The sequence below is a fragment of the Exophiala aquamarina genome (assembly GCF_000709125.1).
Source record: "Exophiala aquamarina CBS 119918 chromosome Unknown aczIA-supercont1.10, whole genome shotgun sequence".
In the NCBI taxonomy this organism is placed as follows: Eukaryota; Fungi; Ascomycota; class Eurotiomycetes; order Chaetothyriales; family Herpotrichiellaceae; genus Exophiala; species Exophiala aquamarina.
Window position 1 is genome coordinate 18642 of NW_013550578.1, and position 24842 is coordinate 43483.

The 24842-nt window shown below is 42.7% G+C and overlaps 7 protein-coding genes across 7 annotated transcripts; 3 read left to right on the plus strand and 4 right to left on the minus strand.

Moving 5' to 3' along the window:
• Positions 1-9507: 9507 nt before the first annotated feature.
• A1O9_09391 (uncharacterized protein) lies at positions 9508-10001 on the minus strand (the record flags this gene model as incomplete). Its single annotated transcript, XM_013401361.1, has 1 exon — positions 9508-10001. A coding segment is annotated over one exon (492 nt), but the record flags the coding sequence as incomplete, so codon positions are not given.
• A 781-nt stretch (positions 10002-10782) lies between these two features.
• On the plus strand, positions 10783-11256 carry A1O9_09392 (uncharacterized protein; the record flags this gene model as incomplete). The annotated part of the gene is made up of 1 exon (XM_013401362.1): positions 10783-11256. The coding sequence occupies one exon, from the start codon at positions 10783-10785 to the stop codon at positions 11254-11256; it is 474 nt and encodes a 157-aa protein (XP_013256816.1).
• Positions 11257-12394: 1138 nt separating this feature from the next.
• On the plus strand, positions 12395-13428 carry A1O9_09393 (uncharacterized protein; the record flags this gene model as incomplete). Its single annotated transcript, XM_013401363.1, has 4 exons — positions 12395-12596; positions 12618-13088; positions 13148-13249; positions 13301-13428. 4 exons carry the CDS (start codon positions 12395-12397, stop codon positions 13426-13428), a joined length of 903 nt encoding a protein of 300 aa, XP_013256817.1.
• A 477-nt stretch (positions 13429-13905) lies between these two features.
• On the minus strand, positions 13906-14412 carry A1O9_09394 (uncharacterized protein; the record flags this gene model as incomplete). Its single annotated transcript, XM_013401364.1, has 1 exon — positions 13906-14412. A coding segment is annotated over one exon (282 nt), but the record flags the coding sequence as incomplete, so codon positions are not given.
• A 902-nt stretch (positions 14413-15314) lies between these two features.
• Positions 15315-16897, minus strand: A1O9_09395 (uncharacterized protein; the record flags this gene model as incomplete). Its single annotated transcript, XM_013401365.1, has 4 exons — positions 15315-15458; positions 15520-15748; positions 15803-16322; positions 16381-16897. 4 exons carry the CDS (start codon positions 16895-16897, stop codon positions 15315-15317), a joined length of 1410 nt encoding a protein of 469 aa, XP_013256819.1.
• A 1390-nt stretch (positions 16898-18287) lies between these two features.
• Positions 18288-18692, minus strand: A1O9_09396 (uncharacterized protein; the record flags this gene model as incomplete). Its single annotated transcript, XM_013401366.1, has 2 exons — positions 18288-18598; positions 18659-18692. 2 exons carry the CDS (start codon positions 18690-18692, stop codon positions 18288-18290), a joined length of 345 nt encoding a protein of 114 aa, XP_013256820.1.
• Positions 18693-20265: 1573 nt separating this feature from the next.
• Positions 20266-21123, plus strand: A1O9_09397 (uncharacterized protein; the record flags this gene model as incomplete). Its single annotated transcript, XM_013401367.1, has 4 exons — positions 20266-20387; positions 20448-20598; positions 20650-20734; positions 20783-21123. Coding segments are annotated over 4 exons (699 nt in total), but the record flags the coding sequence as incomplete, so codon positions are not given.
• Between the last annotated feature and the right edge of the window lie 3719 nt (positions 21124-24842).

Consider the following 24842-nt stretch of genomic DNA (forward strand, 5'->3'; position numbering starts at 1 on the left):
CTATTTCTATAGAATAGTTCTACCTTAATACTATCCCGAGATATATTAGCGAGTCCTAGTACGTTAACTATATCTACGTCTAAGTCTTCGTTAGAACTACTATCTTAAACGATGTTAGTCTTTAAAGAATTGTTTAAGGCTACGAGTAGACGTGCGCTAGGTAGTAGGGATCTAAGTCGAGATAATCCTACGTTAGACATCTAATACTAATTAAGTAGTAGTTAAAGTATTATAATCCGAGCTATAAGTAGTTCTAACTAAGGTAGGGTTCCTTAATAGAGTAGGTACTAGAGTATTAACTAAGATAATAAAGGGAATACTTATTCGTCGGACTATATCCTAAATATAGGTATAGGATTACTAACGAAGTTAACTACGAACTATACTTCTCTAGGTGAAAGAGTGTGTATATATAATGCTAGCCTAGACTATAGACTTACTTAGACTATCTTTATAGTCTATAGTCCTCCATAGTCCATCTTCTAGTCACGTGACGTAGCCTCGTTCTCCATCGGCTAACTTCCTTGTTTCATCTAAGTGTAGGTGGCTTGTCCTTGGCGACCCTTCCAGTGACCTAGTTCGTAATAGTTAAGCTAAAGGGAAGAGAGAAAGAAGTCCTACCGCTATCTATAGGAAGATATAATCTCCTAAGGTAGGTCGCCCGGTATCCTAAGTAACTATTAGCGTTACGTAATATCGTCCGGCTATATAACTATACGGTCGAATCTAGGTATCGCTAGTTTAGTCTTAGCGTCGCTCGCTAAGACATCCATTAATATCACGTAATATCGTTCGGCTGTATAACTGTACGGTCGAATCTAGACGTCGCTAGTTCTTACCAAGACATCCTACGGGTTTAACCCGTGATAAGAAGTCCTCGAGGAATCTCTACTAGCTATATTACTAAGTATCGAGTTATAAAACGACGATAATTAGTAATATCGAAACTATTAGTAAGTAGGCCTAGTAGAACTTAGCCTCGATACCGTAAAATCCTAAGGCTAAGATCTTAAATACTAATACTATCTATACTATTACGAGGCCTAACTCTAGTTATTAAAATTCCTAGTAGTATAGTATAAGGGAAAAGAAGGACTTACTAGTCTTTTTAGTAAAGATATACTATTTAGTAATCCTATATTTTTTTATTTAGACTTAATTTTAAGTACTTTTACTAATAGACTTATCTTACATTATTTCTTATATTTTAGAACTACATAGGACTCTAGGGTAAAGATTAAGAACTCTAGTAGAGTCTAGATTATTATCTTAGCCTTAAGTAAAAAGATTAGTTTATAAATTATAAAATACTATATAGTATAGTATTTTAATATAGCTAGGGTAATATATAGATATTTTCAGTAATTTAGGCTACTAAGACTAAACCTAATAGGGGAATAAACCCTATTGGGTTTTTAGTTAATCGGGTTTTTATAAGGACTAAAAACCCTATAGGGCTTTTTGCTCGGGTTATAAAAGGTCTACGGGTTGTCTAACCTAACCCGTTGCGCAGCCTAGCTAGAAATAATAAAACTTAGAGAGATATAGTACGTATAGGTATACTAGCTATTAAACTTAAAACGATAGAATAGAAGGGCGATAGAGGATTTACTATATAGACTATAGGAGTATAGGGAAAATATCGATTATATATAGAAGTATAGGAAAAATATCGATTATAGTATACTTATAGAATAGAAAATAGTTACTATAAGAGCTTAGTTATAATATATAAGCGTAGGGAAAACTATCCTTACTATACGGTAGCCCTAGGCTCCCTAGGCTCCTATAGTAAATTAAGTTACGCTAGGCTACGGGCTAAAATACCGATAAAGGCCCCTTTCCTCTTTCTTTTATAACTAAGCGCCTCGAGCCCTAATATAATACCTAGCGTAATCTAGTAGTATCCTTAGTACTTTTATAGGAATATACTAAGGATACGGAAAATATTAATTTTTTTACCGCGATAATATAAAGAGGAATCTTTTTATTTATTTTTAGGAACTATTCTACTTATTATATATTCTAGCCTAGTAGGTCGAGAATAATATATAGAAAAGGTTATAAAGTAAAGTTCTAAGATAAACGGCTAAATAGTATCGTTACGGTAACTTCCTACGTAAATTTCGGTATAATAGTAATACGAGTACGAGTCGTAATAGCTAATAATAATCTAGGAAATAAACGCTATATATAACCTTAAGTAGAGTTATATTGGAATAGTATATATATAGCGATAAAACCGAACTAAACTTTCGATGAATACTATTAGAACCTTAAACTATTTCTCGCTACGGTCGAAAAAATGGCCGCTTTTATAGATAGTATTTATCCCGCACTACTAAGTTCGACTATAATAACTAACCGACCTAGAATTTACCTAAAAGAGTTTAGATACTAATAAGCCTACTATATATATATATAATGGTAGTAAGATATCTACGGCTAAGGAGTACTACTACTTACCTAGCGAAGGTAACTACCGTATAAACTTACTAGTACCTCGTATATACTTACCTATTATACGTCCACCGCCATCCGGGATATCGATTCTTAGAGATAGTAGCGAATGGAAGTCCGATCACAATAAGAACCTAAATCGTAAGTAATAAGTCAGTACTACCCTAGCATCGTGGATACATTGAAAGCCTAAAAGGAGTATTAGTTTCTAATATAGGAACTATCTATCTTAGGCCGTGAAATGGTGGCAGAAACTCCGGAGATAGCGAATAAACTACTAAGTGTTCGGATTAACTTAAAAAGGGAAGGTAAATTATATTATTATTTATTCTATTTCTATGAGGGCTACACCAATAATTAAGTTAATAATACTCTACCACTTAGTGCGACTATTTATAATTACGATACACAAACAATGTAGGTTAGAGGAGGTCGTAATGTCAATGGGCGTCGTCGCCGCAACCCTGTCCATTGGGTCCTGCCAGCCAGTAACCTGAACAATATTAGAAACGTGGCTCAAGAAAAATACTTAGTATCATTCGCTAATAGTACAAAGAATCAATGTTATATCAAGCAGCCGTCCTAGTACTACTACATGCTAGTACTGACTTGCACGAGGTTGCGATGCGTGCTCTGATTGGATGTTTGATTCACGTGGCTGCCATTTGTTTTCGCCCCGACTGGCTGTACCCCCTTAATACGGTTCTCCGTTTCTAGCGGCGGGTGGCCTATTGCCGCAATTTAGTCATTCCTCATGAGGTAATATTTAGATGTTGGCTGATTTTGCGGACCAGTCTCATTTTACACAGCTCCTGCGCCAGTAAAGATGTCAGAAGCTTTACTCTACCAGTTACTCTAGGGGCCTCTTCTACTCTTAGAATGATGACATTAACTAAGAATAGGCATTTTTAAACTATACCTTCTCGCTAAGAATAATAATTACTATGTTATAGATCTAGGACTCTAAGATCGGCCTAGCAGGAGGCAATTAATGAACCCCTAACATAGCAACATCAACCACCGTCTACTGTAGCGGACAAGCAAGGGCCGAAAATGCTAGTAATGGTAGGCTCTCAAGCGTTTCTTAGCCCGAAGCTTGTTGGACGCCTCAATGGCTGTACAGTTTATTCTCATCGTCTATAAGGCAGCTGAGGTTTGGTTAAAAACAGTATTCTCGTTTATAAGCAACGTTAATTCAATGAGCGGCTATTATTAACCCCTATAAGTACTTTATAGAAGCCCTCTACGAGGTTTTAACATTAGAATCTCTCGGATTAAACTTACCTTCACAACCATATACCTGCATGTCGCAATGGCTATGAGTGGTACTCCAGGTTCATCCAGAGGGCCGCCGGGCAGTAGTACGGAGCTCCACACGTTCTACAACGACGAGGAAGACGATCAAGTGTCCCCAGATATGCCGCTTAACCCACCAGGGCGGTCAGCTCAACAGCCTCGACCTCGGACCGGTTTAAGGCGGAGTTTTCGGTCATCGTCACAACAGCCGATGCCACTTCAACTGCCACAGCAATACGGTCTGGCGCAGGGAGAACCGCCACAGGCAGGACAACTGCGGGGAGATCCCTCGCTGAGAGGATCTGGGGATTCCCTTAGGAGTGGAACGGAAAGCCCTGTCTGGGGTAGTCAGGGGCAACGGCCTAACATTATACCCGCGCAAGCACCTCCGCAGCCTCGTCCCCAGGGGCCTGGCCGAACGACAACCCAGGGACTAGATACCCAACCTCCGCCGAGCGCTAAGCAGCTTGGGAAACGTCCTCAGACAGTCCCTCTCGATGAAACGGTAGCCAGTGGATCAGGCGTGGCACCGATCGATCACACCCAAGAGCTGCCTCCAGACGTACAGCCAGAATCGAGCGGGAGGACGCCACGTCCACCGAGATCAGTTCCGCCATCGAGTGGGCGACAAAGTTCAGAACCAAGCGTTGAGGACATTGCCAGCCAATTCCTTCAAGGTTATGCGCCTGTTTTGATGCGAGACGGAAGGCTTCCTGTACCACCGACATACAATGGATCGCCCTTCGCGGCTCCGTCACACATTCCGCCAGTTGGCATGCCGCCTCCAATCGGTCGCGAGGCTGTTCGTATAGCTCAATGGCTAGCACAAGGCCAGCTCCCCCCTGCACCAGAAGGCTTCAACTCAGAACAGAAGAAAGAATGGATTACGTGGGTCGGACAGTTAGGCTACTGGGAGCGTCAGTGGGAGACACAGTGGATGGCCGACAGACGCCAAAACGAGAACCAAGACTTTACACAAGGCCTCCAATGGGCAATTCATGAAGACAGAGAACGGCGCGCAGATAGGCGTCTAAACAAAGCTCTCGGGATAGGTGGCGCCTTTACGCTGACCGCCGCCGGGATGAACGGTGCATTTCGGGGACTGGTACCCGCAAGATCAAGTGGCGGCTCTGGCGAAGGCTCCTCGCCCGCGGGTGTTGTAAAGCGAGAGCCGTATGTGGGCGGCGGATCTGTACTGGGGAGGCGTTTCAATACTGACTACCCGACGAGACGGTTCAACAATGGTACTAATAGTACTAATAGCACTGGATACCCCGACGACTATCTCCAGCACATGAAGCCCGACGGTACACCGCCAGAGAGCACAACGTTTTCAGAAAAGACCTACAAGAATGAATTTGCGAATCTACATAACGAGATCGATAGTAGAGACAAAGGACAGATTATACAAGTCGACCATAAGCCGCCTGTTAGTAGGCCAACGACAGTAGCGTAAAAAAAGATGGAAAGATACTTTATGCCCTAAGAAGATAAATATTTAATTAGCCTAGGAGATAGAGGGTTTAGATTTAGCTATATAAGTAAATAAGAAGTATATACTTAATAGCTACTCTAGATCGTAGAGAATATTATTTATACTATAGACGAGTTAGATAGGAGCTTAGTAATCGTTAATTCTATTAATAGCCTAGCTATTTCTTATAAGAGTATACCTACTAGTATAAGTCTATAGGATAGTTTATACTTTAAATATAGTACTAAAATATTTAATATTTCTAAGTATTATTAGGCTAGTAGATAGAGCTTATCTATTAGGTATTACTCGTACTAATAGGTAGGACTACTAGTAAAGTAGTGTAAATAGTCTTAATATCGGATCTATCTCTTAATTATAAGTAATATCTTAACGTATCTATCGTAGTAAGCTTAAAGCATAAGGTTCGCCTAAGACCCGTATGCGGTAAGTAGCTCTTATATACTAGAATCTCGGCGCTCGCTTAGCGGCGCTTATTCGTTCCTAATATTATCTTCCTAAGTATCGTAATATAGTTTATTTCTATATTATCTCTATATTAGTATAATAATAGTATCCTAAAGTTTAGGAATATTAAGTTCTATCGAAGACTACTAAGAGCTTTTAAGTAATAATAAACTATTTTTAAATTTTTAGAGTTATTCTAATTATCTTTATCTACTTATTACGGACTAGGTTATAGATGAGGTCGCTAGGATAGGCGCCCTACGTTCTAAGGGATAGTTTAAGGAAGGTTAGCCGATGGAGGACGAGGCTACATTATGTAACTAGGGGATACATTACTATATTACTACATTACTTCTAATATAATAATATACTAAAGTAGTACTTTAAACATTATATATATATACTTATTTACCTAGATAGTATAGTTCGTAGTTAACTTCGTTAGTAATTCTATACCTATATTTTAGGATATAGTCCGACGAATAAGTATACCCTTTATTATTCTAGTTAATACTCTAGTACCTACTCTATTAAGGAACTCTACCTTAGTTAGAACTACTTCTAGCTTAGATTATAATATTCTACTACTTCTCGGTAGGTATCGTCCGCTAGTTCTACCGCTACCTAGAGTTAATTCGTTACTATCGTTAATTTTCTATTAGATAAGTATCTACTAGAGAGTATCGATACCGCGTATAGTACTTTCTTCCTCCCTTTTACTATTTCTAGCTTTAAGAGTTAGGTTATACGATACTAAAGTCGATCGTCGTCCTCGTCTTCTAGTAAGTCCTATTTATAACGGGAAAGAGCGTCTACTCGCTCGTTATTCGTTCCTTTAACGTATAAGATCTTAAAGTTATACCGAGAAAGAATAAGTAACTATCGTATCTATCGTTTCGTTAGCTTCCGTACGATTATAAAGTATTCGAGATTTTTATAGTTAGATCGAATCTCGAATTTCTTTACGCTTCGTAGTTTAGCGTTCTATTCTTCTAGGTATCGTATAATAGCTAGTATTTCTTATTATAGATTTTATAGTTATATTCCGCGAATAAGTTCTTCTTCGAGAAGAAGGCGTAGAGTCGTACGACTCCTTCGTCGTTAACTTAGTATAGTATACCGCCGATATACTACTTTAATATATCTACTTCTACTATTATCTTTCTTTTAGCGTTAAATAATACGAGTATCGATACTATCGTAAATATCTTCTTTAGCTATATAAAGACTAAGTTAGCTTCTTCGTTCTATTAAAAAGTAATATCCTTTCGTACGAGCTTTATAATCGATAAGATAATTATCGAGAACTCCTTTATAAACTTCTAATAGAAATTCGCGAAGCTAATAAAATTCTATACTTTTTTAACTATACGAGGAGCTTCCTATTCTAGAATTATCGATACCTTTACGAAGTCTATTTATACGCCTATTTCTACTTCGATAATAAACTTAAGATACTTAGTAGACTTTACTTTAAACTCGTATTTTAAGATATTAATTTAGAAATTCGCTTCTCGTAATTATTAAAGGACTTATCGTATATAATTTCGGTACTCTTCTAAAGATTCGAAAGAATAGATAAGAATATTATTTACGTACGCTAAATAGAAGATATCTAGATAATTACGAAGAATCTAGTTAATATATTTCTAGAACGTAGTAGGTACGTTCGCGAGCCTAAAGGAAGTAACTATCTATTCGAAAAGGCCGTATCTCGTACGAAATATCGTTATTTATTCGTCGCCTTTCGCGATCCGAATTTTATAGAAAGTTACTATAATATCGAGTTTCGTATACTATTTTACGCGTTTAATATTTCGTAAAGTCTCGTAGATTAGTAGTAGAGAATAACGATCTTTCTTCGTAATCTTATTAAGACTATAATAGTCGATATAAAATCTTAAACTACCTTTCGGTTTTCGTACGAAGAGTATAGGAGCTATCGTAAACGACGAACTTACCTTAATAAAGCCTTTATCGAGTAGTTTCGTAAGAGTCTTTCGTAGAACGAGTAATTTATCTCGAGATATTCTATATAGAGGCTTCTAAGGGACTTCGGGCGTCTTTCTATTTTCTATTACTAGTTCGATACTATAGTTAACTCCTTTTCCTTGTCCGGGGGATAAGGTTTAGGATCTATAGTAGAAGTAGTCGAAGACCGTAGAAAGAAGGAGTAGAATCTATAGTCGCTTTCTATCTTATTAAATAACTTAAGATCTATCTAAGTAAAGGAGTATAGGCCTGTTTTATATAGGCGTAGGCTCCGTCATAATATCTCGTAAGTACGAGAGTAATTGCCGAGTATTCGTAAATACGAGTTAACTCCTAGGATACTTAGAAATTAAGTTAAGTAATTTCTAATCCTATAGAATAGAATGGCGTTTTATAGAATCTTCCGTAAGGCTTAAGTATAGCCTTGCCTAATAGATACTACGTAATCTTAGCTTATATAAGCCTAATTACGTAACTAGGCCTTGATAGGGTATCGCTTAGTCTTAACACTTACTATATAATATTTCTTAAATAATTCCCCCTAATTACTATTTAAACTAGTTTATTATACGCTAGGCGCTTTAACCTTACTAGTAGAGAGCCTTATATTATATAGAAGTTAAATCGATTTATATTCTCGTTTATTCTATATATTAGATAAAGGAGTAGGGCTACGTTACTAGGGGTTCTCTCTCTTCTAGAACTATAGAATAAGAACTAACCGATACTAAAACGAATACTATAGTAGCTACGACTAGAATAAAACTCTTTTCTTACTTATATTAGTAAGGAAACTATAATACTATACTTTTAAGACTTCTTATAATAGATATAAGTAAAGCTATAATAGCCTTATTCGTAAAGGTTACTACTACTAAAACTTAAGCTATATAGTTATATAGCCGAACTCGTAGAAGGAAAATACTCTTAATTCTATAAACTATACTCTTATAACTACTATTTAATACTCAACGTATAAGAGTATACGTTAAGTTATTTATTTCTTATCTACTTACTTACTTATTACTTATATTATCTACTTTTCTTCTTACTTACTTATTCTTCTATACTAAGGCCCCTTTTCTCTTCTTTTATAACTAAGCGGGCCTCGAGCCCTAATATAATATAACGTTAGAATAAATCTCCTCCTATTCCTATACTTACTAACTCTATATACTTATAGGTCGGCCTAGAGTATATTAAGTCCTACTTTTCTACGAATAAAGAGCTACTCGATATAATTTTAAAACTAACTATTAAGAGGCTAGCGATAGAATATATACTAGAGAATCTATAGTATCTTTATTACGAATACTAAGACTTACGTACGTAACTAGCTAGTATATCGTACGCGAGACGCGTACGAAGCTCCCCTAAGCTCCTTACGCTTCGAATCGATGTTGATACTACTCCTATAGTTAGATAGAAATCCGTCGATATAGCTCTTTCGAATAGCTCCCGCTCATTCCTAACAATCTTTTTACTAGCTATACTTATAAGGCCGACCGCGACCTATAATTCCGAATTAACTCCTTAGTCGAGATAGCCTATAACTATATAGTAACTAAAGAGTTTAATATTAATAGTTTAATTATCTTTAGTTAATATGTAGCTATTTTTCGGTAGAGGATCTTATAGTATCTATCTTAGGCGTTACTTAGCGCCCTTACTACTAGTATATATATAATATCTATTACTATTTAGTACGAGGATAAATATAGTTATCTCTATTAACGCTAAGTTATCCTTTACTATATTCAAACTATTACTTTTATTATCTCCTAGGTACCGACGGATTTACTAGCTCTTCCGTATGTCTTTATAAGTGTAATCCTATATAAAGATGTTTCGGGGGCCGGCTTATGGACGACCGGACAGCCAATAGCCAACGCGGCGCGATTTCCTTTAATACGCCCGAGTATAGAGAGTTCCACGGCGTGATAGCGCACACGACGCCGACTGGCTGGAGGAGCGTGAAGATTCTTACATTCCCGGTAGAAGAATTTGGGATCGTTTCGCCTCCACATCCTTGTTCAGCAAGATTCTCGAACCAGTGCAGAAAGTCAATGGCGTAGTCGACGGCTCGCAAGGACTTTTTGAACGGTTTCCCTAATTCCAATGTGCATAGTGCCGCCAGGTCTTGCCGTGAGCGGCGTACCTCTATGGCCCAACTCCTTAGTAGCTCACTGCGCGATCTCGGTGCAAGGCTCTTATAGCTTGGAAATGCCTCGTATGCTAGTTCAATGGCTTGTACATAATCTGAAACACTGTAGTCTGACACATAAGCCAGAGTCGACTGATCAAACAAATCTGGTGGAATGGTAAGCAGGCTTTTAGACAAATGGTGACAGCGACCAAAGGAACTTGCTCATACCTTCCACCGGGAATAGTCCTTGTTGCCTAGCACCTCCCTCAGAGTTTTCGGTGAAGATATCACCTTTTATCAGCGTTGGATCCTGAAACTGGACCGAACTTAGAGAGAATTCCCGACGGATCAATCTTTCTTAGCGTACCTGATAATCCACTACCTCACGGAAGAGAATCGAAGAGCACATTGTCTGATACTTCAACTCAGGTAAATTCCATGTCGCTGGGCGTCTCAAGCTGGACTGGGTTGGTGAATCATTTATCATGGCAATCACCTCTCCAGCTATCTACAACTTCAAACGTCATGTGCTAGAGAGATGTTTGGCCGACAGTGGAATTGGTTGTCTCTTTTCCCTGTTGATCGGTAGAAGGGCATGGTATAAAACGCCGAGATCACCGAACATTATCGTCTCAGCTTCTAAATTGCCGACCTACCTGCATCCCAGAGTCGGGGAACGGCAAAACTGCGCCTCCGCAGTTATGAAACACTGATATTTTGTGCTTTGTCTATGATCATGGCCGGTCGATGGACATGAGCTCTTTATTCATCATTCCTAGTGGGAATGTGACCGTTGATGTCAGCATCATTTGCAACGGATGTCTCCCTAGTATACCATTGGTCACGATTTGCTACACCAATCATAGAAGGACTTGATAAACTTGATCATGTTCCAAGTTTCTCATTCTTGGTATAACGTCCGGCCGGAGGACGAGTACTCTTCGATATGGGAATCCGTAAGGACTGGCAGAACCTGTCTCCATTTTTGGTGCGCCGTATGGGAGAGGCTGGATGGACAGCCGATGTTAAGAAAGACATTCCTACCACTCTAGAAGAAAATAGTATCCCACTTGAGAGCATTGATACCGTGGTGTGGAGTCATTGGCACTGGGACCATATTGGTGATATGTCAAGACTACCTCCCTCAACAGACCTAGTAGTCGGTCCTGGCTTTACAAGAGTAATAATACCTGGATTTCCCACCAATAATGACAGTCCTGTTCTCGAATCCGATTATTCAGGGCGGAAGCTGATCGAGCTAGTGGACATGACGCCCACAGTGGCTGGATTTCCCTCGTTCGATCTATTTGGTGATGGCTCGTTTTATCTTCTTCATACACCAGGCCATGCTGTGGGCCATCTCTCAGGTCTGGTTCGCACGACGTTGCAAAACAGCCATGCTGGTGAAACTTTGTGTTAATTGCCGGTGACTGCTGTCATCATATGGGTCAATTGCGACCATCAGCTCACTCTCCTCAGCCTGTGGAGATAGAAGTGATCACATGCAAGAATGAGTCAACTCCCCGCATCAGGCACACGAACTGCGTCTACTTACCACAGGGGACAACAAGCCCCTTGATGAAAATATCCGATCTTCCTGATGGGCCCAGCGCTGCCTATAACCCGACAGAAGCCACCAAGACACTTCAAACCCTGCAAAAGGTCGATATTGAGAATGGTCGTGTATTTGTGGTGATATCACATGACAAGACACTTTTGAACGTGGTGGATGTGTTTCCATGTTCTGCAAATGAATCGAAACAGAAAGGCTGGGCAAAAAGATCTCAGTAGTCCTTCCTGGAGGCTATTAGAAAGCATTAGAACCGTGCTAATTTGGTTTTACTACAGCACCTAGATATTAAGTGGTCGACTCCCTTGCCTCCAAAAGGGATAAAAGTCGACCACGATAGACACCACTGACTACTTCACAAGCATAATCAAAAAAATCATGCCACAACACAGGTATTTCATATTTAGCATCAAGTATTAGTTAAAGGTTGCCGATGTAGAGAACCGAAGCTCTACTTTTGGATTGATCGCTTGATTCACAGCCAGGTAGTAATTTACTGCAATCTTGCGCGAGTTGGCTATGGCTCCTGTTAGGGATGCTAGGCATCGTCTCACGGTAGTTTGCAAACGTAAAGGGATCGCCATAATTGGGCTTGAAATGCGTTCGCTTACGAATGATTTTGCCAGCAGCCCACACAATAATGCTCACATCAGTCAACCCTGTACAGGCAATAGCGTGAGTCAAAAGCAACTGATGTGGACACAGCTTTTCTTCGGGGATTCAGTCTGCAGACATCGATACTCGGATATGGAAGCGATGACATCGCCGAAAGCCGACCCGAAGGAATTTTTAGTTGGTGATCTGAGGAACGCCAGTGCGATGCCTCTTCCGTTATCACCGCATCGGTATGGCGAGCCCCAGACAAGCTGTCCCAATACTTGTGAGCTCTGTAGCCTTATATCGTTTTGTATTTTCCCCGCCCATTGCTCAAAAGCGACCACCTACAACGATCAAGAAATCTCACTCGTGGCTTCGTGGACTTGCATCGATGGCTAGAAAGAACGGAGAAAATAGCGAATTCGACTCCTATGATTATATACCAATCACAGAATATGAGAAACAAGCGATGTCCGAGCGACCTTCTAGGACGCTACAATCAAAAGTTGCCATTGTCACTGGAGCTGGGGCTCTAGGCTACTCGATAGGCAATGGGCGAGCAACTGCGATCATGCTCGCGGAAATTGGCGCAAGTGTGCTTTGAGTGGATAAAGACGAAGCCTCCGCAAAACGTACCGTCCAAATAATTGAATATCTCCAGCTTCCTGGGCGGGCGGTAGTTGGCGTTGCCGACATCACCAAGCTGGATGATTGCGAAGCCGTCGTTCAGCTTGCGAAGACTGAATTTGGTCGCCTCGACGTACTCGTGAATAATGTTGGTATCCATGGTGCAAAAGGCAACTCTGTGGATGTGGATATGACGCAATGGGCAATTGCAGCCCAAATCAATGTGACAAGTATGATCTCCATGGCTAAGTTCGCCATTCCGGTCATGTTGGAGAAACAACGTGACACAGACACTCGTGAACTAGGTAGCATTATTAATGTTGCTAGCGTCAATGGCATCCGAGGTGGATCCCCAGACATTATCCACCCTACGACAAAAGGTGCAATTGTAAATATGACGAGGGCAATGTCCACGCACCACGGGAGTAGCGGCATTCAAGTGAATTGTGTCTGCCCAGGTGAATCAGTGGCCTTATTCTATGTTGTCTTCAAGTACGGTCTAACAATATCTACGTAGGGGCAGTGTATACACCAATGGTTGGAGGAATCGAGGGCGTTATGAGCGATATTATCCGGGAGAGCAGAAAAAAGAGAAGTATCCTTGGAACTGAAGGATCAGGTAAGTTGTGGAGATGTTCCATAGAATTTTAAGTCTAATTAGCTTATTTAGGTTGGGATGTTGGCGCTGCAATTCGTTTTCTTGCTAGTAGCGAAGCATCATGGATTACAGGAGTTATACTTCCAGTAGATGCAGGAGCAACAGCTGCGGTAGGAGTCGGTCACAACATGGGCCATTGAGAATGTATTCCTCACATATAAGAAATTCTACAGATAGATTTCGCTTCCGCTCGTCTTACACTTTAATAGGAATATCGGTTCAGAAACGCTTTAGTTCCAGCTTAATCTCCATTCAGAGTTTTTTCAAAGTTCAAAAGCCCATTTACTGTATCTATGATCCATTGCTCGAGAGGCCAGTAAGCAATACCTAGAATTACCTTTGAAGATTTACTGTGGTACGAAAGATTTTTTCGGGGACATCACTCTCCACAACATCTGGTAGAGCGGATGGGAGCCTTGGGGTCCATGAATACGGCCAATCATCCTCTTATTCCTCAAATAGGCCCCGACAATGAGAAAACGTTGACCACGGGCTCCAAGGTGTTCCACTACCCGGATATTGGCCAGTGCAGCTACGTGTTTGAGAGAGGCTTTACTGGAATGATCCGTCCACCAATCATTTTTTGACTTATTGACATTCAAATGAGAATTCTATGGAAGAGGCCCAAAAACAAATGGCGTAGCAACACTAGCGAGTGTGAAGTTTGACTCCTCGGAAGCTATTAAATCCCGATCCGCAAGTTCGGCAACTCTCTCACTCGCATTGTACTTCAATGCAAAATTCTCGATGACGTCTCCATAAGTGGTCAGGATCCATGGTCTAGCATCATATTGTTTGAGACGACGAGAAATTGATCATGGCGCCTATAGATGAAGTAACCACTACGACAGACTTACGGCGCATATGACTTGGCGGTATAGAGACCACTGGTTGTTCCTGTGATCAGGGTCAAGCAGATCCCACCATGGATCGATGGTATTTGTGTAAAATGGTGATGCTGAATTAATTACTGCCTTAAAACTTGGCGAGGATGTCCAGCCTCGTTGAACGCTTTCGGGAATGTTATATTCGATAATGACAAAAGAAAGAGTTCCAAGAGATTGGAAGGTCTCGACCACAAAATTTCCCTTGGCATTTGAGCGAACTGTCACAATGATATCGTGTCTGTAAAACCATTCGACACAATCAGCATAGGGCAGTGATTTTGAGTAGCACTATGCTCAACTGTGGACCAAGAGAGTTTTCACAACATAGATCCGAATGAGCCCGCTTCCGACTACAATAGGGATCTTCATATCGAGATTAATTTACACTCTAGTAACTAACCATTTCTGCAGCAAGACGTAGTTAACTTATCTTCGCCTCTTAATAAAATATCCCTTTACTAAATCAGTCAGATCATGAATTAGTGGGCCTATTTGGACCGGCCCAGCCGAGACCGGAATTATGATCATTATTACTGTCATAGCTAATCTCTGGGCCAACGCAGGGCTCGAAAACGCAGACCGAGCCTTGGAGTTCATCAACTCACCAAAGAACCCGCATAGTCCCAGAACTTTGGCGCCAGTTCGCACATCTATAATTTACAGCAATATGGTTTCAGCATTAATTCAAGCCATTTGAACGGTCTCCAAAGAAAGAAATCGCCAGCAACTTGCTACTGCATCTCACTTCCGCGAGTCATGTAAGCTCACCTGTAAAAGATCTAAGTGAAAGTGCGGCTTCCATAAATGGAGACTCATTGAGTTCCGCGTCTCGCGGTCTTCTTACGGGTCTGGAAGATGTTGAAAATGATTTTGAAAGTCCACAAAGGTTGTAATCGAATTGGGTCGCTTTCTCTCCAACGATGCCCAACTTCCCCCATCGCCCCTTAATTTGCATGTACCAAATTTTCACACCGACTCCTCACTGGCCCACAAGCATATTCGATCCCGAAGATCTGACACATGTGTTTTGCCAACTTGGCTTTCATGTCCTGAACCGGTCGGGTACCTACTCTCGTTCAATTTTCCCGAGCGTCGCCTTTGAGAACGTGAGACAAGCATGCGGTACCTCTTCACAATTGTTAGACCTTCAGTACTTCTTCTTGGTGAGTGGTCGTAGAGTCTTCGGCTTGGATCACCGAAGGCTGTCCCTTATCTGCGTCCTGAGGATCTGGACTATAATCTCCGAATATGGCAGATATCTCTCCAAGGGTCTTTTGTTTAGTCTTTTAGGACAGCAGATCAATATTTTGAATCGTCTTGAAAATCCAATGGAGGGAACCTTACCTCTGGAAATAGAAGGATCACCACAAGCACCATAGCAGAGCTAGCATCCACAAATACGAGGAAGTATTTCCACTTGATTTGTTCGAACGCGGTGGGGGCAGCCGACAATATAAGAATCGATGCAAGGAAAAAGACCGGCCACCGAGACAGCCATTCCTTTAGCTCGAACGGGCGTCGGGAAAATTTCGAAGGATACACATAAACTGTTGCATCGAGCGTAGATGAATATCTATGTATGTCAGACTCAGTTGACATCCTCAGCGGGTTGTGTTCTAATACTCACACCGCCACTACCAGATAAAGGAAGAAAACGGCTGCCACAGCGGCAGAGTGAGACTGAGTGCTCTGATACTGGGATACAGAAACACATTCCCCTATTAGAAGGGCCACACAACCCAGGAACCCTACAATGAGAAGCTGTTTTCGACCAAACTTGTCCAACAACACAGTGTTGATGATATTTCCGAATATGACGGTGGTAATCCAGCCGCATTGCATGAGAAAGGTATTTGTTGTGTTGTATCCAAGACCAGCACATAATGATGGCCCGTAATTGTTGATAACCTGAGTTCCTGCGGCTTGCCCGCCAAACAGGGTGAGAAAGTCGAGCAGAGTCCGCTTGCGCAGAGTGGGATCAAGGAATAGATCCTTAAAACCTACAGCGTTGCGCTTCTCTTGAAGTATCTGCGAGCGGAGGAGCTGGAATTCTTGGTTGACGGCGGCGTCTACTTCCAATTCATGTGATGCGGAGTGTGCCATCTTGAACATCAAGTGAGCTTCACCCAGCCGATCCTTGAGTAAGACTAGTTTTTCCATTTCTAGTCAGTCTTGTAACTCACATAGTAAGAGTATTGTACATACGCCATCGAGGAGACTCTGGAAGCCACCAAACTGCCACAGCTAGTAAAAGAGGAGGGATAAACTGTATTGCCATTGGGATGCGCCATTGCGTGTTAGATGCATCGACGAAGTAAAAGCCAAATCCTATCCAGCTGGCTACTGCATAGCCAACGCCGATCATAATTCCAGTCGTACCAACAACGCGCCCTCGGATCTGCGCTGCCGCTACCTCGGCCAAGTACAACGGCACGAGCGTGATAAGAGCTCCTAATAAAAAGAGAACACTGTAGTTAGCTTCGATCCTCAAGAATAAGCCCTTCGACTCACCCACCCCAATCCCCGAGATCAGGCGCATCGTAATGTACATTGCTATATGAGTAGCACCAGCTTGTAGGGCCCCTCCAATTACGGCTAATACTGAAGCTAGACATAGTCCCGTTCGCCTCCCATATGTATCAACAATGGAAACAGAAGCCAAAGCTCCGATTAGACCACCAGCTTGGAAGACGCCATTGACTGCTCCACTTAGATTGTCCATTTCGAAATACTGTATGAAGGAGGGCTGTGCCAGAGTTGTTCCTATTATGGATGAGGCATAGGCATATATCAAGCTTCCAAGGGTGACAACAAAGCACCGTTTCAGCTGCCGTTAGCTGATATCGCAGACTCTGATCAAGGAGGAGAAACATAAGTACTGAGCTGCATGAAATGATTCTTGAGTCATGCTTGATTATATCTCATGTGAGCCGCTACTAAACTTCAGTGTATAAACCCTTGAACCTTTCGCACGCACAGAAGTCGAGGGTTGTAGAACGGTTGAAATGAATTTAAGAAGCTGGAAGAGGGCAAGTTTAGGGCTCTTCGAAAGGTTCATATCGCCGAAATCCTTCTCACTCCACATTTCACCCACAACTCCGCTTGAGCGTGGAGAACCATATTCCGGCGCAGATTTTCGATGGCGCACTAGGCCAAATGAATAGGGGGCTGACAAGTCAAACACAGTTTTAGATTATTCTATTACCGATGAAGAAAGCCCCGAAATTAGTGCTCCTTAAGCATTGCTTTCCTGGAAATAAAATGGCTACTTCCGTAAACAATCTATCAGAAATTCCCCACGTTATAAACCACTGATTTTAGCTATACCCTTACCACTAGGAAATGTTTGCATTAGTGCTACAATACATCCCACCAAGGACTTATTAGAGAGTAAGAAAAGGTTATGCCATCTCATTCGCGTCCAAGACAGCCGCCTTCATCGTCTGGCCCAGATTTCTAGAATAACTGAGTCGTCACCGCTTGGTATCATAATAATATTTCACAGAACAAGACGTACTTTCAGCTTGTCTCCTTCTACAATTTCTGCCTCCCTCTCCAAAAACTCCTCCATGTCCCAGTTGGAGCTCAAAAATCTGCCAGCTAGCCACTCCCTTCTCTCCTGCGTAAGAAATGTGATCGTGTCCCCCACCAATTCTGGCTTATCAGTAAGTGCTGGCCTATGTCAGTTCTTCCCAAGGCAGACACAGCTTGTAAGGAGAAGCCCTGCTTACCAGCGTGGGCCTCACTTGGCATAGCTTTGGCAAGCTGAGACATAGTGCCTCCAGGGTGTATCGAATACCCAAGAAGACCATTATTTGATTCTTCAACCAATAGAAATTCCATGAACTTTAATACTGACCATCTCGAAGTCCCATAGGCGCTTGTATTAACGCGAAGGTTATGTGCCGCGTAGGAATTAATGTTTACCACTGTTTTCAGGCCGCCCAAAGACGCCGTAAGAAGTGGGTGAAATACTTAGACATTAGAAATATGCCCTTGAGGTTCAACTCGAATGTCTTCCACCATATAGTCTCGTCGGCTTCCGTCACAGGAAGTGCTGGAGTCATAAAACCAGCACTGTTGATCAATATGTCCAGTGCCGGGGTCAAAACCTAAATTTGAGCTGCTGCAGCTGAAACCGATCCACGATCGGTCACATCGAGCAGTAGACAGTGCACCTCAGGTGCAATACGGTTTGCATTCTTCGCAATGCTTTGTATCTCATTCTTAGTGTTGCCAAAGCCGTCATTGCACCCTAACCCGATGAACTTTGCACCGGCTCGTGCAAATGATAAAGTGATTGCTTTGCCAACGCCGCGATTGCCTCCAGTAATAAAGACTGCCCAATTTGTGAGATTGGACCTTGTTTTAGAGTCAATGAATGGATATGTGTCGCTATGGATAACTTCAGTGAAACTTGATCCTACTCAAACTAATCAACTGCTCGAACTTACAATATTTTACTTTATTGCTTTGGACTCACCATTAGAAGGCGTCTGAGAGGGGTAAGATTTCATCTTCGATCACGTTCCGAAGATTTGATATTATTCGATGATGCCAAATGTCGCTCCCAGTAAATGAGCTCGACACTTGGAGCCCTAATTAGATATAGCTATCACTTCGAACACCCTTTGGCGGTCCAGACACCAAGAGATAAATAGCTAGTACTTATTCTACATTGGTCGCCTACACATTAATAGCAGCACTAGAATATCGCCATCGTGGGCATTTGCTTCATTGGGAGATCGAGACGAATTGAAAATCCTTTTCGCCGAGCGAGGGCGCTAACTTAGCATGAGGTACAATACTCCGCGGCGATTCTCATGGGCACCAAGGCACTGTCCTTGGGAGCTGCAATTCTAGTCATATTGCTCGGCGATATTAATAATACGCGGACTCTAGAGCATTACGACATGCCCGGAATGCCCTACTAGCCTTACAGTTGGAGGAGATTAATCAATCAATGCCAGTTCTAATCGTTGTAATTGACCTTTCGAACAGGAAGAGCGAAAGTGGAACGTAGCCGCAATATTAAATTAGATAGTAGTATCCTCAGGAGTCAGCCCAATCCACAAACCAAGAGTCTGGTGGATCTAAGGTGTATTTTCCTATTCCACACGGGGAATGTAGTAGTTGCGTGGTTAACTTGTTAATCTAGCTAGGCTCCTCTATTATATTTGCCTATACTTTTCCATGAGCTAACGATTGGATATCTCAATCGACATCGTCATTCCAAGCTAAGCTAAGATGTTCATCTCAGTCTATTATAGATCTCCTTCTAGTCGAAGAAGACTATCTCCAGCACGATCCATCCCTTCGGTGCTCTGATCAACGTGGGGAGGCGATAAATTACAGATATCAGGGCTAAGGTACTATGAAAGTTCTTGTTATACCCTTTTAAACAATATAGAAAATTTCCATGCGTTGAGGACAAGATGCCTCGCTTTTTCCAAGATATCATCAAATATACGCTCGGCGCCGTACACCATTAGGAGTTGCTCTCTAGACTAGAACTACGAGTTCCTTTCGTTAGGGTATTCTAGTTAGTTTTATAGATCATAAGACTATAATTGATTAGTGCTTCTAGGAAGTCCAGCCGCGATAGTGTCAGCTCGAGATCCGGTCGCTGTACTAAAGTCGCACTATACTTAAGCCGACGATAATTAAGAACCCCATTACTTAGAATGAGCCGCCATTTTTGTTTGTCGTCCGAGATGTTGAAGTCCGTAACACAAGATAAATCGCCGATCGTTCGGCGTATGTGGTTTGTGAGCCAGCAACGCCGAAGGTCTGTCGAAGTGGGTTTGCCTCTCCGCAAGCACGCTACTCTTTAGACAATATTTTGCTCTTGTTTATTTGCTTTCTTCTGTTATTATCCCTAGCTTATGATCTGATTGCGCTTGACTTTGGATTTCGGGGCATGTAGGATCGCGACCAAGTCCTGAAAGAAATATACGCATTACATTGCTGCGATTCGAAATCTTTTTTGGTTGCCCTGTTCTTACTGGCGGTACTGACCTCGTTATGCGTGGCAGTGATTTACAAGCATGGAAAGGTATTCCAGAAGTGCCTAGAATACCCAAATAATATGCTTGGGGCCTTTTTAACAAAGATGGGAGACGAGATCAAGTTGGGACTTTGAACTTTCTTAGGCCAGAAACTATTCTGAGAGCAAAAGATGAGATCGTTCGTGGCGAGGCTGTTTGTCTGAAGTAAGTCCTCATCTCTTATTATAGCTCTTCGCACGAATAGGATCTTAATTTGAATCACAGCTATCAGCTTCAGCATGCTCAACTCCCTGCGGTAGCCCGAAGTCCTCTTCGACATACAATTAAGAGCCTAAGCAATCTCGGCTACTACGCTTATGATGACGAAATCACCATCAACTCCCAGAGTGGCAGCCAGTGGGACGGGTTGAGTACGGTTCTTCGTTGTTTGAGTTCGAGCATATTCTGATAAACAGCAGGACATTAGGCCCATCAAGAGACAAGGCTGCATTATAACAACCTAGCCCATGAATCGATTCAAGACCCAGCGTGTAATGATAACTCTATACACTGTGAGCTGGGCCCTACCTAGACCTATCATTTACTGACTTTTAGACGAGACTGGAGTTTAAAGGGGGGCATTGTGGGCTGTGGTGTGCTCATTGACTACCACTCATGGGCTTTGAAGCAGGGCATCAAACATCCAGCGGTTGAGAGAACATGTATATCAGTAATAGATATCGAGAAAATTGCCGCTTCACAAGGAGTTGAGCTTCTCACGGCTGACATATTGATCATCCTAACAGGCTGGACTGAGTGGTATAATCAAAGCAGCGATGCGGAGCGAAATGCTGGAACAACAGGGGACAAACACATCGGACTTGAGGGTACGGAGGAAACAGTGAGATGGTTATGGAACAATCACTTTGCAGCTGTTGCTTCGGCCGCTCTAGCATTGAAGCATGGCCAACAAAGACTCCATACAGTAGAACTCTAGGGTCACTCTGAACACCCACGGCATTTGGGACATCGGTATTCGTTTGATAGTAAAGAAGCTTTACTAGGTTAGGTGTAGCAACGGGAAATTCAATCTGGCAATGAAAATATTTCGTGTTATCTGCGTACGAGGTACAACTATACTCAACATAGATGATGTCGTTTGCATAAGATCACCAGATACCGTGACCTAGGCCATCACGAAACATAAGGTGGACCATGAATGGAAGTGCAGCATAGCGTCCGATATCTCCGTCAGAAGTTACTGGCGGATCAGTTTGTGGATAAGCCGAATTGGGCGCGTCAAGACTGATAAGCTATACACTTATTAGTAACGTCGATCCCCAAGTCAAACCTCGTTGACCCTCTACATGATTTTGTCACGAATGCGGTCCAATACTGTTCCAGGAGCACAGAGTTTTTGATTAGATTATGCGCGTGATTACAGTGGGACGGTCACTGCCAATAGGCACAGTTACCATGCGTGCCGCAGGGTGAAATGTGTAAGGTGAACAATTTTCAGGGGATCCAAATGTATAGGTACCAGCTGTTGATACAGCTCTTACCGTCGAACAGTGCGCAACAACCTTTGAAGGAACCTGTGTGGCTCGGAGAAGCCATTTCTGCATGCCATGTTTGCACCGAAGTGATTCAAGGGATTTGTTGTCACACTCCACCACGTCGAGAAGCTGAGTGGACCCCTCTGAACTATCGCAGTCGGTGTAAAGACCGCTGTCTAGATGCTCTGGAATGGCGAGCGGTCCTAGGTCTTCGTACTTAGCTCTCCACTCCTTCGATATTGTTGTGTAGTCTGTTTGAGTAAGAGTCGAGGTCGTGGATGTATGAGCAATAGTCACTTTAGTGGATAGTCTTCGGTTCGTCAGAGTTGGATCGCCGAGATACTAGGACCGAAAGTCAGTCTTCTTTACCGTTGACACCAATGAAGGTTCGTAGCTGCAGGGAATGACAGTTGACACGTATGCATAGGTGTTGAAATTAGATGCGGTTGAGCATCTATTCCGGTGGCAAGCAGTAACCCTTCGCAGATAGATACTCGTTCATATTGTGAAGTAACGAGGATAGGGGTGGCAGTTAGGGTTAGTAAAGCCGAGCACGGCATTATCGTGGTCAGTGCAAGGACCCAGCGCTGACGAAGCGATGGCCATGCTGAGTGACCAGCAGATCCATGACTTCGCGGACAGCATGATTCAAAAGAATGACTGGAGTTAGTTGAATGAGTGAATTAATGTATGGGAGGCCTGGGGTAAAAACACGCAGCTGGGAGAAGATATACCTCCATTCACGTATCTACAAGACTGGGAAAATTGCCGCGCATGACAGGAGGTGCGTCTGAAAAAGGCGTAACTTCTATCAAACATGCCGCGACAGCATGACAGAGCCCTATACGCAAATCACCGGCTTTACTAATGTTGCAACTCGGCGAATGGTGCGGCCACATCGCATCGACTTTCCGATGATCAGTATTCGTCTATGCTTATTCTTCGTGAGTTGTAAATAGAGTTGTGCTTCGACAGGCGAATGGTTAATTCCTGCAAGATCTCCCGACGTTATTGAATTAAAGTGCTTCTCCCGGGAGTAGCAGTAAACAGCAGGGCCTGCGCACCGTGGCTAGGCGCTCCTCATTTTGCTGCTCCCGACGGAGAGCATTCCTTAAGTTAATGTGATTCTGCTGCATCTAAGCAGCATAAGGTCTGAGCGTCAAGGTGGTGACAGTATTTAGTAACAAAGAACCAAGTTATGAATAGCCCAGAAGGTACTCCAGGGTTCGAAGGAAGACTTGGCATGGTCAACGGAGATGCCAGAAAAAACATAGACCTCTCAGGGCCGCAGTGTTGCGTTTTGTTGGAATCTGGCTGAAACTACTGCCAGAATAGATGATTAATGACTCCGAAATTTGACGACGCTCGGAATAGAGTTCCTTGTAAATGAACTGGTGGGAATCCACTGTTAAATAACCTCCAGACGGTTGACCCGAAGGAGGAGTGGAACTTCTGGTCTATGCGTCTCCCTCCAACATCCATGACAACAGCATTAAGACTGATGCGCACAGATAGAGTTTCTAGGCATCAACTTCGATTGATGAAGGAGTACTCGGTTCAGTACCCCCCCGTGTATGTACAGCAGAGTGCCCAGTAGAAGGGCAGTAGAGAGAGTAGAGTTAACCCCCACAATAGAACATTCTTCAGCGTTACCCATCTGGTCATTTTCAGCCACTAGAATCGCGATCTGAGTCGCTGCAACCCGCGGAATCCTCCCCTCTGGTGCTGCACAAGGTGTTGTAATCCTCAGTGTAGCAAAGGGTAAATGGCTGTGGCCTCGGTCCAAGATAATATACTTGATGTGTTGGAGGATTTGGACTGTACAACTGTACGGGCCAATCGATACAGGCAAGTCAGCATTGTTGAGATTTCTGTCTTCTATTCTATGGTCACCGTTCTGGTTTATATAGACAATTACTAGGCAAGATGACCTCCTGGAGCCTGTTTTCCATGATTCCAAAGCATTCCAGAGGCTGTGGCACTGACTCATTGATCGTTATTACGAGGTTGTCTGCCTGTTCCGTCGATAGTCACTTTGGCGCCAACATGATGGCTTGCTCGCGCTCATCGGCACCGTCCTACCTTTTGTCGACATCCCATATCACAAAGCTTCTCACGTTGCAGTAATGATCTGCAGACGCGCGACGCAGATAAGTGCTTCAGTTGCCGCATTTTTAAGGAAGCCACATGATTGTATCGACAGCGGCTCTCAAGATTGCGAGGTTACGAGCCGTACGCCGTTCCAGGCAATTCTGCTGGAAGCCCAACGGAATTTCTTGTTGCGGAAGTGAGCATTGCATATAGTTCAAGCGATGTTCATGCATGATGACTGACCAGTGTGGAGACCATTCTCTTTGTGGGAGACTCAGCAGCGGCACCAACTATTTTCAATTTTGTAAAACGATTGTAACGACCTATTTTCCCAGTACACGTTTCCCAGCACCCGCACGTAGGCGCACTACGTACTGCTGCCTCGATTTACCTTACAGAAAATAATCCCAGCCTGTCGAGAAGAGATATACTTTCCAACAGGCATGCGGATATATCATGCGCGGAATCTTGAACAACCAGGGTCAACTCATTAAATATCCGTATATGGCAGTCTGGCGCGTTGCAGAATTCAACAGGCAGGAGAGAGGGCGCATGGCTGGCACTAGGATTACGTCTATAACGAGACTGCTGTTCGCCATGAATCAAATGTAGAGTCTCAATAGTTACGCATGAACTTCTAGTCAATTTACTCACTAGGCAAGGCGGCTGCCTCTTTAGAGAGCTGGCTTTAGGTCATAAGTGAGCTCCCGTTGAAGACAACCTTACGTTACTCGAGAACTGTGACGATGACGAGCCGCTTCGAGTTGAAGCTAATAGCAGCGTGCAAGGTAACCTTGAGCTGCGTATTACAAGTTTTCATCTTAAGACACCAGTTTGAGCAGCTGGAGCAAGGAGGACTATTGAGATCAAGACTCTCTTGGGCCGCCAAAAGCGCCTAGGATGCTCTACAGAAATAAAGATGCAGAGATCATGCTCATATCACATGCAAATATTTATTTCAGTACCCTATCTCACAAGCTCCCGGCATAACTGTAGCGCCTGGGATTAACTATTGATACGGACGATACCGCGA